Raw genomic sequence first — 17,711 nt, 5'->3', positions numbered from 1 at the left:
ACAGTGATAATAATAATAAAACTTTATATTCACACGATTGCATAATCTTAATTGTCTACCTATATTTATTTTGCTAAAAATAATTATCCACATTTTCAATGATTCCACTGACTTAGTCAAGAGTAAAATAATTTAAGAACTAAAATAAATTTATTAGAAATTCTTATTTTTAATTTCACTTTTTATTGTCGTCTTTCCACGAACTATCTGGTAGTTTACGGAATTATTATTTGCGTAAATCAAAACATGGGTATGGTAGAATATGGTAAAATAATGGTAGAGATTTATTACTACTCATCAACTAACACATCGTTTAAAACAGCGTAGAAAGAGCCAAAAATAAGTATCTTTTCATAAATAGCTAGTTATATATCCAAATCTACCATTATTTTATTATCTCAGAACGGATTTTAGTAAATAATAATACACTTGATTCTAAAACAAAATATGTACACTTCCTTAATCTTCATTATCCTATTAATTGTTCTCTATAAATATCATAACATTGCAAATGCTTTTACAAAATAAATTAAAAATCGAACTAAATGCCGTACGTAAGAGATATAATTATCTAATGTTATTTACTTTTAGTAATTCTCGAACCGTTCAATCTGGCATCCCTGCCGGGTGTGTGTTAAACAGTACGTTTTGTGTATTTGTAATTTAACTATTTTTAAGTGTAAACAATGTGTTTTTTAAAATAATTTTACTATATAACATTAAAAACTTAATAACATCTTTGCCAATGTCCAATTTCAAGGCTTTTATATGCTTTTTACATTAATGTGAGGTTCTCGTGCTTTGTCTTCGTGTGTGACAATATACTCAAAATGGCGCATCAACTGGCACCGTCTGTAAATTGTTCATTAGACGACATTGACCTCAGCGCTCTAAAGGTAAACTTTTTAACTAAGCTATATTTAGAAGTAACTTATTGTAGACAACCTAGAGCCATCTTTACCCTTATCATACAGTATACACTCATGAAAGGGCAATGATCTCACAGGGCGTGAATCATAAGTGAAGGTTCGCTATATAAAGGAGTATAATAACCTTTATCTCCTACCGTGTATCTTTTCAGGACCCCGCTGGCATATTTGAACTCATAGAAGTAGTTGGAAATGGTACCTATGGCCAAGTGTACAAGGTATGTTGCTTAGAACAGGTACTTCACATTGCACTAGTTCTTACATAGTCCGGAAATATTACTAGTCTGATTATTTTTAGGTAGACAACAATGAAGTTTATAAATAAATTAGCACTTAATAACATAGAAATAAATAGAAAATATATATCTATACATCTGAGAATAATGTGCATGCACTTAATCTTACTTGAACATCCAATATGAAAAATTAAACCTAATAAGCTCAATAAAAGCATTACAATTGAAGAGTTCAAACTATTAATGTCAATTAATATAGTCATAGTATCCATCTGTTCTCATTAGTGTTTAACAATGTGGATTATTTAGAACAGTAGGTACTTACTAAATATTTAATTATTGCAGCATAGAGAATAAAAATAAAAAATTTGCAATCTATCTATATTCTAGTTTTTTAATTCTTACATTCAAACTACATGTAGGTACATACTTTCTTATCACTATTTGTGACATAGAATAATAATAGGTACTTTTACATGAATATATTCCACAATACTATCTCCATTATTTCACTTTATCAAATTTAAATATTAGTCATTAAACAATGATTACACTTATAGTGAGATTTGTAATATTAATCTCAACTGATTGTAAAACCACATTAATCATGTACATTTGTTCAATAACAATTTAAAATAAATAGTCTATATAAACATTAATGTATACATCTATTTCTCTCTAAACTGTTTACAAGATCAACTAACATGATAGTTTGTTCACATCATACAACAGTACATGTTCCTGCTGCTAATGTTCATTTTAATGAGTGTATAGCTAACACCCTTAAACAGACTGTGATTGAACCAATGATTGACAGATTTAATGTATGAAACAAATAAATAAGTAATCTTTAAATATAAAAAAAAAATTAGTACTTAATGATGAGGTTTTTTCCAGAGTAATACATTTGATATTTATCAGAAGTGTCATGTTTTTAATGTAATCATTGGTTGTAATTATATTGATAGCATGGGGTATTATTCAATTACATTAAAAGTGCTAAGTGGATGGCTATTTATGCATATTATAGATATATCACAGACAAAAGTAAAAATCATAATAGTAATGAACTTTCTGGATATATATAAGTTAACTAAAGATATACTAAATAACAACATTTATATTGTTTTTTTTTTTATTGTTTATTATTCACAGTTTTTGATTTTATACTAATGATTTATTTTAAATCTATTACTTTTAAATTTTTGTACAATTATACACATGATAAACTTTATTATAATTTTATATCATTTACCTGTTATATTATATTTTATGTTATAAATTTGTATAAGTATATTCAATAAATGAAATCAAATCTTTATTGTAGTTAATAGTTTATTAAAAAAATAATACAATATTTGTCTCACTACCTTATCAACCTACAATAATATTATAAAAAAAGGATAGCTAAATAAAGCCATTCGTGTTTCAACCATAAAGCAGCTGTTTGCATGGCTGCTTCGGTTTGAAGGGTGGGATATGGTGTGAATTTACAGGGCACAGAGGAGTAACATCTGAGTCCTCAGGAATGGCAACACATGGGGAGTATCATGGGCAAAACAGTATACTCTGTTATGTCCATGGTACTGCTCATGTCTATAGGCGACAGTTACCACTTCCTGTCAGGTGGGCCATCAGTTTGTTTGCCATTCTAAGTTGTATAAAAAAATTATTAGTATTTATTTTGGCCCAATTTACTGACTGAAAATATTTTCACTAATTCAATACTTCCATACCTCACATAAACTTAAATTATAGGGACGACACACAAAGACAGGGCAGCTTGCTGCCATCAAGGTGATGGATGTGACACAGGATGAAGAAGAGGAAATAAAGCTTGAAATAAATGTCCTAAAAAAGTATTCCAATCATCGTAATATTGCCACATATTATGGTGCATTTATTAAAAAGAGTCCGCCTGGTAAAGATGACCAACTCTGGTTGGTCATGGAATATTGTGGTGCTGGTATGTATTCATGTAACAGATTTAATAAGTCTTTAAATAATCATACGTTTAATTATATTTTTAGTGTTTTACTTAATAATAAATGTAATATTAACATTATATGCTAATTTTAGGGTCAGTAACAGATTTAGTGAAATCCACAAAAGGCCAGTCATTGAAAGAAGAATGGATATCATATATCTGCCGGGAGATACTGAGAGGTCTCAGTTACTTGCACACCAATAAGGTTATTCACAGAGATATCAAAGGGCAAAATGTACTGCTAACTGATAACGCAGAAGTTAAACTTGGTAAAAATATTGTTTATATATATTGTATTTACTATGTTATTTGCATAATTTAATACATATTACATTATTAACAGTGGATTTTGGAGTATCGGCACAACTGGACAGAACTATTGGCAGAAGAAATACCTTTATAGGCACTCCATATTGGATGGCACCAGAAGTCATTGCTTGTGATGAAAATCCTGATGCTACATATGACAATAGGTCTGATCTATGGTCTCTTGGAATCACAGCACTGGAAATGGCTGAGAGTCAACCACCTCTTTGTGACCTCCATCCTATGAGAGCTTTGTTTCTCATTCCTAGGTAATAAATTGATAAATTCATATTTAATTATTTAATACTACTGTTATTATTTAACTACTTATTGATCTTCATAAATATTACAGGAATCCACCACCTCGATTAAAGGCAAAGAAGTGGTCAAAAAAGTTTCATGGTTTTATTGAAACTGTTCTTGTCAAAGATTATCATCAGCGTCCTTACACTGAGCAGCTGTTGAAACATTCTTTTATAAGGTAAGAACTATAGTTAGAACATTAACTTTTATTTAAATAAATCTAGGCCTTCCTAGTTCGGCCCAGTCACATTATTTTTATATAAGTACCACACATTACGTCACCTATTATCTATATGGAGTGAATTTGGGCAGCAAGCTATTTTAAATATGACTCATTTTATTAGTCTAATTTGAAAATTTATTCTCATATCTTTAGAGATCAACCAATAGAGAGACAAGTCCGAATACAACTAAAAGACCATATAGACAGATGTAAGAAAAGAAAACAAGATAATTCAGTGCGAGAGGACTACAAATACTCAGGTTCTGAAGGTGAAGAAGAGGAGAATGCTGTTGCAGGAGAACCATCTTCCATTGTACACAACGCGGCCGCACACCAGGGCGGCGATACCTTGCGTCGCAACTTCCAACAGATACAGGAATGCAGGTCTGTATATCTCATTACCGTACGTCATTCATCGCCCATTAACTTGTTCTTTAATTTAACAACGTTTTAAAAAATAAATCAGAGCTCCCGCCGATGCTCCACAACCGCAGCCGCCACCGAAACGCAACAGCAAGCGTGAAGATCGAGAAGAAATTCCTGGTAATATAATAATAACTTTAACAATGTGATACATTGTAATAACAAAATGTGGTTTTCCTTAACTCTTTTGTGTATACCAATAGAACCTGGTCCGCCGGCGAGGCCTTCCATCCCCCAAAGACTGATTGTTGTGCCAGATCCGCAGATGCAGCAGCCTAATAGATACAGGTAGATCTTTGTCTTCTTATTGTTATACAATTCATTACTAACTTACTAAAATATACATTATTATTGTACTCATAAGGTCGTTTTAGGTATTAAATAATATCTAGGATTTATTTGATGACGATTGTAATCAACTCGCAAATCTTATCGGAACCGATTAATTGAAAAAATTATTCATCGCTGTTTTATATCCTCTTTTTAAAATTTTGCTATATGTATTGATAACGACCTTGGTGATGCGGCAGCCTTCGAAAATTGTAAGTTCGATCTCGGCACAATATACATGTAATATATATATATATATATATATATATATATATATATATATATATATATATATATATATATATACATAATATGCGAGTTGATGCCTCTGTGTAATATATCCAGCTCTATTATTATTTTAACTGAAGATTCTAAAAAAATATTGGTAATTCAGGCCACTTCCACCAACACCAAAGTCTTCAGGGTCGTCGAACAGTTCGGGATCTAACAATGGCACTCCACCCGCCAGCGGGCCGCAGCCACCACAGCGCGGGTCACATCACATGTTCAAACCTATGGTACGCGTTTTACTATTTACATATTTTCTACATGTATTACTGGTAGAAAAGTAGTTGTGAAAAGAAATAATATCTGTAATACCAATATAATCAATGTTAGTTTAAATCAATACGGTTTTTATTTGCTTAACATTTGTTAATTGTTTTCTTTTATTTTTTATTTAGTTTTGTTTTTCTTTTATTTTCATGTTTCACATTGACTATCCTTGCACTCCTGATTATCCAGGTCCCGCTACGAAGGCCAGAGGTTGGTTAAATTTATATTAGTAGAATTATAACATTTTTATTTTATTATTAGCTTCAACTATTATATAATATATATTACTGTCATTTTCATCGTCAGTATAAGTGCTTTAACTTTTTTAATAATCATAAAAGATATTTGTTGTTCTATTACGCATAAACGGATAATGGACTTCGATAACATTTTTCATAGATAGATCATGCTCAAGAAAGTAACTCTAATAAATTATTTCTTGTAGTATAGAAAAAAACAACATAAAAAAAAAGAAACTGCAGTCACATAATAATTATACAACTTGTACTCGTGTCTTCTTCTGTATATCGGAACATATTGATTGACCGTGATTTAAAATAGCCTACGTCCAGATATCATGACGGTCGGTTCAATCAAAAAGGTGACAAGATGTAACAAGCAAATTGACATTTACAATGATTGTAAGGATGGCAACTTAAAATTACAGGATTTGGATAAATTAGCCGCGCAACTTAACGAGCTGGGCGTGGTGTCCGGAAATGAACCGCCTAATCGACCTCCGCGTGCGCCCGCTAATGGTCAAGGTTCGTCATCTAATAATAATTTATCAATGCCTATGCATCTTTATCTTTTGTAATACAAAAAATATTATATTTAAGTAGATACAAATAGTGCTGTGTATTTTATAACACCACAGAGAAAGTATGTAATATCACAGACCATGATTTTGGCTACAAACTATTTGGGCGACTGATTCATGTTCACAGAACGAAAACAACTAAAACCAGAAATATGAAATTAAGTATTTACTCTTGTAATAAATACATCGAGCTCGGTGAAAGGTACTCTACACTAATCGATACTTCAAAACAAAAACTAAGAGAGGGCGAAGTAGCAGTGTCCCTCTTAAAGCATTTCCAAAGCCTAACTGCGGTTGTCAATCCTCCACCAAGCATAGCAACTACTGACAAAACCCTCCAAGGGAAGACCTATGTTCAGCAGTGGACAGTTAACGACTATATCATCATCATTTCTTTATAATACTAATAATAAAGGACATATTATAGACAATCTTACAATCGTTCATGTTTTGAGCAATGATTATCATTAATCACTAGTAGGCACAGAGCGGATAAAATGTTCTATTTGTCTGTTTGCCAATTATTTTATGGAGTTTTTCATTACTTGTTAGTATTTTGAAGTCTTTAAATTTATGAAATGTCTATCAAATTATAATATTATTTGCATTGAAAACTCACGGAATCCGTTTAATCTATAAATGCTTATTAATTGTATTTAAATCAATATAAGTGTTTTTGTTACATATCTATTACTTATCGACTAGATAAGCTTTTAATGACGTAGGGCACATTATTATAATTAATAACATGAATAGATAGATGTATGAGAATTTAACATTCTTTTCGAGCCCCTGCAGTGGCCCCTTATCGTAAAAGCAACTGCATCTGTGAATGCCGTTTTCATGTATTGATGAAATCATCTTAGATTATATAGATAGTGTCTCCATAAAAATGCTTCTAGGAAAACGGGTCAACTTTTTCATACAATTTTGCGTGAGGAGATATAAGGTATCACTCATAACTATTTAAGTTATAAGTGATTCCTAATAACTTCTATATTTATTTTATCTTATAATTTCTGTATCTATTTTATGCGTGAGTATAAAGAACACTGATTAAAACTGCTAATTTGACAATTAGCTGGCAAAAAGTTGACCCATTTTTAAGGCTTGATGCTCTATCTATATAAGCTAAGGAAAACATAATAAATAGAATACTTTAATAAAGATCTAATAAGTTTCAGTGTTACATATTATGCCTAAGTAGTAGTAGTAGAACCAGAGAAAGACCTGCTACAAAAGTCGCCTGATGAGTAACTCTGCCCCATTCGTGTTTCTACGTTGTATTTGCATGGCTGTTTCGGTTTGAAAACTGGAATAGTGTAATAAAATTACAGGGTACAAAGGCAAAACTTTAGCATCTTTAAGGATGACAATGCATGAAGAGCATCATGACCGACACAGTTTGCTCTGTTATATCCATGGTACTATTTATATCTATAGACGACAGTTTTCACTTTCTATCAGGCGGGCTGTCAGCAAACATAAAAAAAAATAGATCAAGCTTCAAATAATATAAATACTTAATTATTTTAGCCTACCTGGGACTTTGATGACAGACATATATTTTATAATTATTCTTTTTATTCTAAATCTACATTTAGTTAAAAATAAAATGTATCTTGCACAGAATATAATGGAATGAGATTATATGATGTTTTATGCGAAGTTTTAAAATAAACAGGACCTCCCGTGGAGAGGAATCCTCCAGAACCAACTTTCGAGGACTCGGATAGTGACTCTGAGGCCGAAGAGAGCGGTGGCAGAGTGCGCAACGATGGCACGTTATTAGCCAGCGATCCGCCTAAACCTCTGTAAGTTACAATCGCTATCGTAAACAAGATTATAAAAAAAAAATATGAAAAACAGAGTTTTCTGCATCACATATTAATTTTTATTTCATGTTACTTGCAGGTGGGATATAAGGTCATGGGTTTCCTCCTTGATCAGGCTAATATATTACACAAACATTTCTGAATTAAATAGATACGGCAACTGTATATACTTATTATATTATAGCAATTTAAAACCGAAAATCAATCTATATATAACATTTGATTGTAGAACACTATTCATTGAAGCCCATAGTCCAGTTCTTGCTTATAGGTGACTTCCATCAGATGAGCCACCAGTTCGTTTACTATTCTGCATTTTATAAAAAGCAATTAGCACGACGTATGCTTAACACATGTCGTTTGAATATACCCTCATAGTTACTAAGTCCTATAACTACCTTTTATATGGCAATTCTGTTATCATTTTATATAACCTGTGTCTAATAGAATCATCATATTATTACTTTTGTTTGCATATTATTTTAATTTTACCTTTTATTTTCATTCACCCCTCCCATCCTCGTTGCTTTGATTTGGCTTGTTAGTCCCGAGTTCTGCTACAGGCCAGGGCTGAGCGCGGTGTCGGAGGACGCGGGCGCTGGCGGCGCGAGCGGCGCCGGCAGCGGAGCGGGCGGGGCGCCCACGCGGCCGCTGCCGCCCACGCCTGACGACGATGACCACGGCGATAGGACGCTCGTCATGAAAAGGGTGAGTCCCCACTAATATTATAAGCAAACTTCCGTTACCATCATGTATCTAATAAAACACGCTTACGGTGTCTCTGTAACTACTTACTTACTTTTAAAACATTTATTTACATTGTTTGTCATTATTCAGCTTCAAAATCATGCCGATTTTAAAACGAGCCACTTAGACATACAAGTGTAGTAGCTGCAGAGTTACCCATGCTTATTTTTACTATTCACTGCTCGAGGTACATAAATGCGTGATATTCTGAATTTTTAGGTTCCTCTTAATTTAAAATTGTTTTCACGCCAAAATAAGATTTGTGAGCACTTTTTTTTATGTTCATTTTCTTTATTATTTATGTGTACTTTTTGTATCGGGCATGTTTGACAAACACCAGAGGGAAGGCTCTGAAAACGATAAAAGACAGTCCGACGTTGATGAAGCCGTGCTACTCAGGGATTGGGACTTCGCTAGATTCTTCCCGTCGAGAAACAGCGAAGTCCAAGAAGAGAAGTCAAACGTACCGAAAGAGACTGAACGAAAACGAGCACAAATACAATCTCAATCCAGAATAGAGATGGAGGATGCTTGGGCCAAATACAAAGCTATCGCAACACCGCCCTCGCGTCACAAACAATTATTCCAAAAATCTAACGAAAAATCAACACAAGAGAAATTATCTGATCTGTTGAAACATAAGAAGGAACAAGATTTGGAAATCAGTTCTCCAAACAGATTCTTTAGAGGATTTAGGAGAGAAAACTCCGATTTCTTTCCGTTGCCTAGTACACGTCACTCTGCCATTTACTTTCCAAAACATGATAATCAAATAGGAGCCACTAAACAGCTCAGATCCAGTGGATTTTTTAATAATACTCGTAAACAAAATATGAAATCGACTACAGGAGAGCCTATATTGACCGACTTCATAAAAATGAATGACAGTCTTAAAAAGTCAACACCGGGAGAAGTAAAGAAAAATGAAAAAAATCCTAGTGACAAAAAAACAACAAGCAATAATCCCATAGACGCTCTAAAGAACGTAGCAGCCCTTATCAGACAGGATAGTGAAAGTAATGGTCCCAGCCGACAGAGTAGCGTGAACAGCGACTCCCCGGCGACGAGCATCTGTTTCTCGAGCAGTGCGTCGTTCGAGAAGGCCGGCACCCCCGACCTGACGGCGAGCACGCTCGAGAACAAGGCTCCGCCCGACAACCTCACAGATTCGAATGGTGTTATGAAGCCACGCAGGGAAAAGACTGAATCCGATATAGTTTATCGAAGAAATTCACTTTATAATCGGCACACAGAACTTATGTCGAGTGGGCAGGAAGCGGTACTCGCACAGGATCAGGTAAATTGCTCCCTGCTCAGGATAGTTATTTTAATACTTTTCCTACTTACAATTGGTATGAGGGTTGTACTTCCTAACTTTAGAATGACTAACATTGAAGTATTGACAATGCTTTTATTTTAAAACGGTTTAATATTTTATTGGTTTTGGATTGTACGATGTGTATGGTAATGGTTAACAGCTTATGTACATTCTACTTAATTTTACATTATATTTATAATATAAATTCTATTTGCTTTAAAAATATCATTTAAGGCAATAATATGTAATAGTTTATTAGTAGATAGTATATATTGTATATTGCTCACGCATCTTACATTTTGGCGTGATTTGGTTATATGTAAATGTAATGGAATTAACTATATTATTGGACTTAATTAGTATTATTATTTGTATATAGAAAAATAATGTGATTTTATATTTTCTTCTTTATTATTGACACAAAAAAGATAATATTTATTAAATCTTAACAGCATCATTTTTACTAACAAATCTGGTACTGACTTCAACTTACACATTTTCCACGAATACTAAAAGCGTGCGCGGATACCGTCTTCCTGCCGATATATGAGACATCTCAGTAATAACAAGATAAAACTTGTGCCAAAATTAACAAATTCAGGAATGAAATCCTAATGACATTATTATAGGAGCTGAAAAGAAAATCACCTCGTTTGTGAATGTGTTTTACTATTGCATTGCATGTTTGGCTGCAGTGTTTGTGTTGTCACGCTCTGTTTATTTTTATTTAATATAAATAATATTGCTACTTATGCTCAGTATTAACTTGTTACAAGAATTCGATATTAATTTTCAGATTGATGCTGATTTTCAGATTGATATGAAGTGTGTGTTTTTATTTTGAGTATTTTACTCTAATATCTATTTATAACTAGGTTTTCTTTAGCCATAATTTTAAAACTAAATATAGTAGTCAGCAAAATCCGATAGATTTTTGCCACACAAAAATGGCAAATTCCTGCCTGATGGTAAGCGGTTACCGTAACCATAGCCTTCCTTGAAGTGCAATGGTGCTTACAAATTGTGTGTTATGCAAAGGGTCGCCCGAGCGAGGGCAGCGGCGGCGCTCGCACCAGCTCGGTACTGCCAGACTTGCTAAGCCAGGCCGGCCAGCCCGCCACGCCACCCAGACACGACAAGTCCACCAGTGAAGAGGTAATGTCCCTTTTTGACAGAAGGATTTCTTACGTATACTTTCATAATTTTGTTTGTCGCACCAAAAGATTATTGGATAATATATTATGGGCGCGTATTTATGTAACATTTTATGAATTATTAGTGTTATAAATAGATACTATTCGCTTCTGTTGTTATTTTTGGCACATGGTAATAATTGGTTCTTAGACAGTTCTCCCATTTTTTTATTTTCTATTTGACGTTTCCACGAAGTAACATTTTTTATTGTTCTATATTTAGGAACGTTCAAAGGAACATCAATACCGTAGTCTGTATATAAATAACTGATATGGTATCAAATAAATCTGAATTAAGAATGCTTTTCACGTTAAAACTGGGCGCATACATAGATTTTCTTTTCAAGAGAGTCTAGAGAGGAGACTCGTAAATACAAAAACAAAATTAATTTAAACGAAACTACGTTTAATGATGAGAAGTGTACTAATGATGTGAAAAGAATAAATTTATCATTCCCAAATTTGTAACGTTAAAAATTATAATTTAATTTAATTCAATATTGAAAGGTCAAATGGGGACACCAGGCGTGTGGGTCTAAAACCCACTGAAATATTTTGTCAAATAGAAAATAAATCAATGGGTATAAATATCCTACATGGAAATAGTTATTGTAATTGTTTAAATGTGCCAATTATTAACATAACTGAATATGGCCTATTATATTAGGATATTATTGTGGAGTAAACATTATTTCAACACGACACTCATAATTGGGAACATGACCATTTTCACTAGTCGCGTGCTTAACAAAAATAGCGTAGTTTCAATATGTTATAAGCTTTTAACGTGGATAATTTTGAATTAAATTCATAGAAACATTCCTTATTACGTATTTAACATAATTTGGAGCTTCTAATACTGTTTGTGTCCAAGTATTTTTCTTTTATAGTCTTCCATTGTATTAATGAATACATTTTGTGTCCTTTTTTTTTTTCACTATTAGTGACATAAAATTTTATTTTTAATGAATATATTAAATATTTATAAAGACAAAGTATTAGAAGCTCTTACTCAGGATCACGTGTGGTGGCCAGCTTTTGGTTTATCGTATTAATGTGATAATCGTTGTCGATCATGCAAACATCCCGGAGCCACGATCCGCGACCGGTTCGCAGACATCCGATACCATTGCGTAAGTATTAATCGAGTTGTGCAACAGGACATGCTTCTGTAAAGGTTCTCATAGTTTGTTGTTTGTTAAAAGTTAGACATGTATCATTTCTTCTTATTTATCCATTTTCTTGCTTTCATTTGTATCCAACTATTAGAATATTAATAGCGTGTTGATTATACTTCGGCGTAGGTAAACGAGGAGTTTGAGGTAGCTTTGTAGCCGCAGTAACCGCTGGTCCAACGGGTCAATTGTCAATATATGCGACAGCTTTTATTACAGAACTTTTATATTGCTTGTAAAACAATGTTAATACACAGACATATAATTGAACATACTGGCTGGGACAGATGGATTCTTGTAAACAGGGCTTACTGTTAACCTATATACAAGTTGGAACAGTTTTATATAAATTTAATTACCTTGATTTTAACTTTAAAATAAACAATCTTCGTATTGATTAAAAGGTTTATTTTGAATTTATAGAAATGTAATTAAAGTTAGTAAATTTTAGCCTTATAGAAGTTATAATACTAACTATCGACTTCAAACCTATTACCCGAATCATTTGAATGCGACAACGCTTCCAAGCGAATGCCAATAATAATAAAATCATTGCCTGCATCACGTACGTCATATATATTTATCACGATTCATGTCATGTTCATGAGTCATGAAGCAAATAACTTTCCAACTTTATTTGAAATGTCAACTAATCTTTGGGAGATGGACTTGACTAACCAAACATTTTGATGTATTAAAATTTATGTTTAATCAAAATAAGAAAGAACCAAATATATTTCTAGAAATTTTAAATTAAAAATTACATGAATAAGATTAAAAAAATACAATTTCTGAGATATTACAAAAAAAGCAATACTAAATTTGTGCTATTAGATTTGTATACTAATGAATTTATTTATTTTGCATATGTTTTGTCTGTTACAGTATAGGCAAGCGATTGCGGGAGGCACGCCGCTGCCCCCTCACCACCATCACCATCACCACCCTCCGCCTTCGTCCTCAGTCCAGTCTACCCCGTCCAAGTCCTTCTTGGCGAGCACCGGCTCCCCACTCCAACACTCGCCCTCCAATTCGTCAGTGGGCTCGCAACAATTCCTTCCCTTGCAACAGAAGCAGCGTTCATTCCTCACATTCGGGTTCGGCGCTGGCTCCACCGGTACCGGCGGCACCGGAACTGGCACCGGCGGCTCAAGCGGCAACGCCTCGCGACGCGAGAGCCACGTCAACGTTAACGTCACCCCCACTGGCCATGATCTCTCTTCTGACACTCCTGAGATACGTAAATACAAGAAGCGATTTAACTCTGAAATCCTCTGCGCGGCATTATGGGGTCAGTATGAAAGATTTACTCATATCTGTACTAAAATAAAGCTCGACTTTTTCGTAAATCATATATAAGTGACAAAGATACCACACGTAAAAAACAGACCTCTGGAATTTTTTTTTTAACTGTTAACTTTTTTTTAATGTTAAACTTTTTTAATTTATTTAATATTTTTGCAGGTGTCAATTTGCTCATTGGTACAGAAAATGGTTTGATGTTGTTGGATCGTTCGGGTCAAGGCAAGGTTTATCAATTAATATCACGACGCCGCTTCCAGCAAATGGAGGTTCTAGAAGGGCAGAATATTTTAGTGACCGTCTCAGGAAAAAAGAATCGCGTTCGTGTATACTACCTCAGCTGGCTTAAATCAAAGATCTTGCGTACTGATGGGCTTAGTGACGTAAGTAGACAAACCCTTTCTGTATTTAATCTAATACATTATTTTGTTTTTAAGTTATAATAATACATTTCTATATATATATTTTTCTGTTGCAGCAAGTAGAACGAAGAAATGGATGGATAAATGTAGGCGAACTCCAAGGCGCTGTACATTTCCGAATCGTAAAATACGAAAGAATCAAGTTCCTTGTAATTGCTCTTAAGGACTCAATTGAAATATATGCATGGGCGCCTAAACCATATCACAAATTTATGGCCTTTAAAAACTTCGGAGATTTACAACATAGGTACATGGTTTCAAAATAAAATTACAATAAATAATAATAATTTTATATAACAATTTATTACATGTAAATGTCTTTTCAGGCCTCTATTAGTAGACCTTACTATTGAAGAAGGAACAAGACTGAAAGTTATTTATGGGTCTGCAGATGGTTTTCATGCTGTTGACCTAGACACTGCCACAGTCTATGATATTTATATTCCAAAACATGTAAGTAATATTAATTTTCTATCTACTCATACTCCTTTTAATGAATATAACAATGTTTTAAATTAACATAAAGTAGTACTCCAGTTGATAGACTGTTTTATAAAAACACTGTATTTCGGTTAATGAAGACAAAAAAGAACATTCTTCGAAAAAATTTCAAGAAAAGTTGATGCCAAAGCTTAGCTTTCCCTAATATTTTAGAAATTTCTGTAATATACATCTATTCATTGCAGTAAGATATTAAGTCAGATTTTCTTATAATTTTCAGACACAAGGAGCTATTACTCCTCATTGTATCGTACCTCTTCCAAATTCAAATGGTGTGCAATTGTTACTATGCTATGATAATGAAGGTGTATACGTAAACACAAACGGACGAGTTAGCAAAAATATAGTACTTCAAGTAAGTATCAATAACAGGTCATGGTTATCCCTATATATTTGCCATTCCAAGTTGTATAAAAAAATATACCAAATTGTAGGGGTAAATTTAATGAATTCCACCTATTTTCTACAATTTGTCTTCTATAATTTATTTTTTTAATTATAAATTTTAAATAAACTACAGTTTATTTAAGAATTTTCCATGAAATTTAGCAAGGGAGGCTAGAATACGCAATAGAACCTTAATCAGTCATATTTGTCTGTTACATTATCACAAAATATACAGAAAGGATTTCAACACAATTTTATAATATAGTAGTAGTACACATTAGTGTTCTATCAGAATCAGTCAAGCGAATCATGACAATAATTATCACAATAATCACGTTGCATGAACCCCTTTGTATGAGGTTTTTAGTCATTTAGTTACATTAGTTTTTAGTCACACAGTGTCTTTATAATTATGTAACTATTTTTAATCACCAACTAATTAAACCTTTTAATTTTTCCAGTGGGGTGAAATGCCTACTTCAGTCGCATATATCGGAACAGGACAAATCATGGGTTGGGGTAACAAAGCTATAGAAATTCGCTCTGTTGAAAGTGGACACCTTGACGGCGTTTTTATGCACAAGAAAGCTCAGCGACTTAAATTTCTATGTGAACGTAATGATAAAGTATTTTTCTCTTCTGCCAAAGGTGGCTCATCTTGTCAGATATATTTCATGACGCTCAACAAACCTGGCATGGCTAATTGGTAGTGTCAGGGGGCTACCTACAATGAGAGCGCCCGCGATCTGTGATGTAAGTCTGCGATGTACGCAACGTAACTCCTGTTATGTACATGTCATTATTGTACAACATGCCAGTAGTTAAGTCAATAAACATTACAAAAGTTTTATCAAATGGTTTGGCCATTCGTAATTCAAAGACTTGTGATAGTGGCAGATTTATAATGTGCTCAAAAGACAATCCACAAAATATTATTACAATCAAGTGTACGAGGACCCTCTTTTATTGAATTGAATGGTACCATTTTGTACTGACATTATTACAATTCGAAATGCTGATAAATATTGTAATATTAAGCAATAACCTTTAGGATAAATATTTTGATATTGACAAATATTCATAAGTAAGTTAAATACTGCTTAGGTTTTATATTATGTTGCAATTGTTTATTTCTTAAAGAAAATGTAATTCAAGCTATTAATTCATATATGCCATAATTATTATATCGTTTGTAATGGTAAGCTAGTTGGGTGAAATATAATTGGTTACGAAATAACATTTGTTTGCAAATCAGAAGCAATGCCATGTCCGACACATTCTAAATAAAGTTTTATTACAATTATTGACAATTTATATGCAATTTAGGTAATGTAAATTTAATCCTCGAATCTTTAAGGCTACTTTTATAAATTGGCATTTAGTCGAGTCACATTGTATTATAATTACTACACCAAACATTTTTAATGGATAAATCCTAAAATTTGGTACTATTTATTATTTATTTGTTACTATGTACTATATTATTTACATGTATAAAGATGTAACTGTGCATATTGAAAATTATATATTTGATGACTTTTTATTTCAAAAATATCTTAGTGAAATAAAATATTTAAAAATGATTTATGTTTCTTGTCTACCTTTGATGCAAAATACAAAACATTTTATTGGAGTAACATCTACTCTTAAGGTTTTAAAATTGGCGCAATTGCCTTATGATAAAGTTAAAAAAATTCGCCATTCTCATGGTGCATTTTTTTACAGAACATGACCAAAACCAAAGGTGTTTATTATATTTTATTGTTCAAAGGAATTTTTTTAAAAAGTAATCTGCTTAGACACCACTAACTTGTATTTCTGTTGTGAAGCAACTTTGCTTCAAACAACCAATCAAGTGTTTGTTGCAATGAATTTATAGAATATATATAATAATGTTTCTGAAGAATATTGTGTAGGTATATATTCATCAGAATATATATCACGGTGAAATATTCTTCAGAAATAACAATACATGAGAAGTACCTAGATCACATAGTAGTGTGATTTCCATGATGCTGTTCATGTCCATAAGTGACAGTCCTCGCTCCATTTCGTGGCTGTCTGCTATATAATGCAAAATAATATGCTTATGCTTGTTCTTTCAATTTAAGTAATTGCCACCAATTTTGATTGATTCTATCAACGTTGTGCTTAGGGAGACACAGTGAAATATTCTTATTTCTGTGGATCTTGAAACTGGCTGATTATTAACAATATTAGTTATGCTATGCTATTAGTTTACATTGGTGTGCTAGCAGTGAGGATTGACAGGTCAATTGGCCTATTGTAACAAATTCATCAAGAGTTAAATATTACAACTACAGAGGAACTGCATGTAATTTAACCTGTCAAGATGTATTCCTAACAATGAATTGCTTGTAAGCTTGGCAACTTTGACAATTCATATATAGGAAGTCAGTAAGGGAAGGGTTAAAGTTAAAATATTCAGGTGTTCCCTCCCATATATAACCACAATACAAAGAAATTATATGACTATAGCTATAATTTCTTTGTATTGTATCACATAAAAAGCTATGCAACAAAATGAGGTGTATCTATTAATGCTTAAAATACTAGTTACCTATAACCATAATTTTGAACCTGTATGAATATTATACCTGTTTAAAAATCTAATTTCTATGTAATCCAGAAAAACCTTCAGAGAAAGCTTATCTAATAATATGCACATGTGGGGGGAAAGGAATTGTTAGCAATGGAG

At 32.8% G+C, this 17,711-nt stretch overlaps 1 protein-coding gene across 7 annotated transcripts; it reads left to right on the top strand.

Moving 5' to 3' along the window:
• The first annotated feature begins 599 nt into the window (after nucleotides 1-599).
• On the top strand, nucleotides 600-16,575 carry LOC113522913 (serine/threonine-protein kinase mig-15). 7 transcript variants are annotated; one of them, XM_026908759.3, is made up of 22 exons: nucleotides 601-896; nucleotides 1,082-1,147; nucleotides 2,924-3,131; nucleotides 3,245-3,421; nucleotides 3,496-3,727; nucleotides 3,811-3,939; nucleotides 4,138-4,368; nucleotides 4,451-4,527; nucleotides 4,611-4,695; nucleotides 5,132-5,255; nucleotides 5,482-5,502; nucleotides 5,960-6,056; nucleotides 7,797-7,926; nucleotides 8,511-8,655; nucleotides 9,035-9,991; nucleotides 11,051-11,167; nucleotides 13,452-13,671; nucleotides 13,845-14,065; nucleotides 14,161-14,351; nucleotides 14,431-14,557; nucleotides 14,826-14,960; nucleotides 15,454-16,575. In XM_026908759.3, exons 1-22 carry the CDS (start codon nucleotides 831-833, stop codon nucleotides 15,700-15,702), a joined length of 4,005 nt encoding a protein of 1,334 aa, XP_026764560.1. In that variant the 5' UTR covers nucleotides 601-830; the 3' UTR covers nucleotides 15,703-16,575. The 7 variants fall into 7 exon arrangements, with proteins under 7 accessions (XP_052753663.1, XP_052753664.1, XP_026764560.1 ...); XM_026908754.3 differs by having other exon boundaries at nucleotides 13,266-13,671; XM_052897702.1 differs by lacking the exon at nucleotides 5,482-5,502 and having other exon boundaries at nucleotides 13,266-13,671.
• The last annotated feature ends 1,136 nt before the right edge of the window (nucleotides 16,576-17,711 follow it).

The sequence above is a fragment of the Galleria mellonella genome, unplaced genomic scaffold (genome assembly GCF_026898425.1).
Source record: "Galleria mellonella isolate WM207_F2 unplaced genomic scaffold, CSIRO_AGI_GalMel_v1 utg38, whole genome shotgun sequence".
NCBI lineage: Eukaryota > Metazoa > Arthropoda > Insecta > Lepidoptera > Pyralidae > Galleria > Galleria mellonella.
The sequence above is the reverse complement of the archived record's forward strand: the minus strand, read 5'-3'. Positions and strand labels throughout refer to the sequence as shown.

Excerpts from the sequence above, each read along its gene's own strand:
- LOC113522913 (XM_026908754.3), top strand. The coding sequence starts at position 831 with ATGGCGCATCAACTGGCACCGTCTGTAAATTGTTCATTAGACGACATT. Across the intron at positions 1,148-2,923 it reads CCTATGGCCAAGTGTACAAG|GGACGACACACAAAGACAGG; the intron begins GTATGTTGCTTA and ends CTTAAATTATAG. Across the intron at positions 4,696-5,131 it reads CAGCAGCCTAATAGATACAG|GCCACTTCCACCAACACCAA; the intron begins GTAGATCTTTGT and ends TTGGTAATTCAG.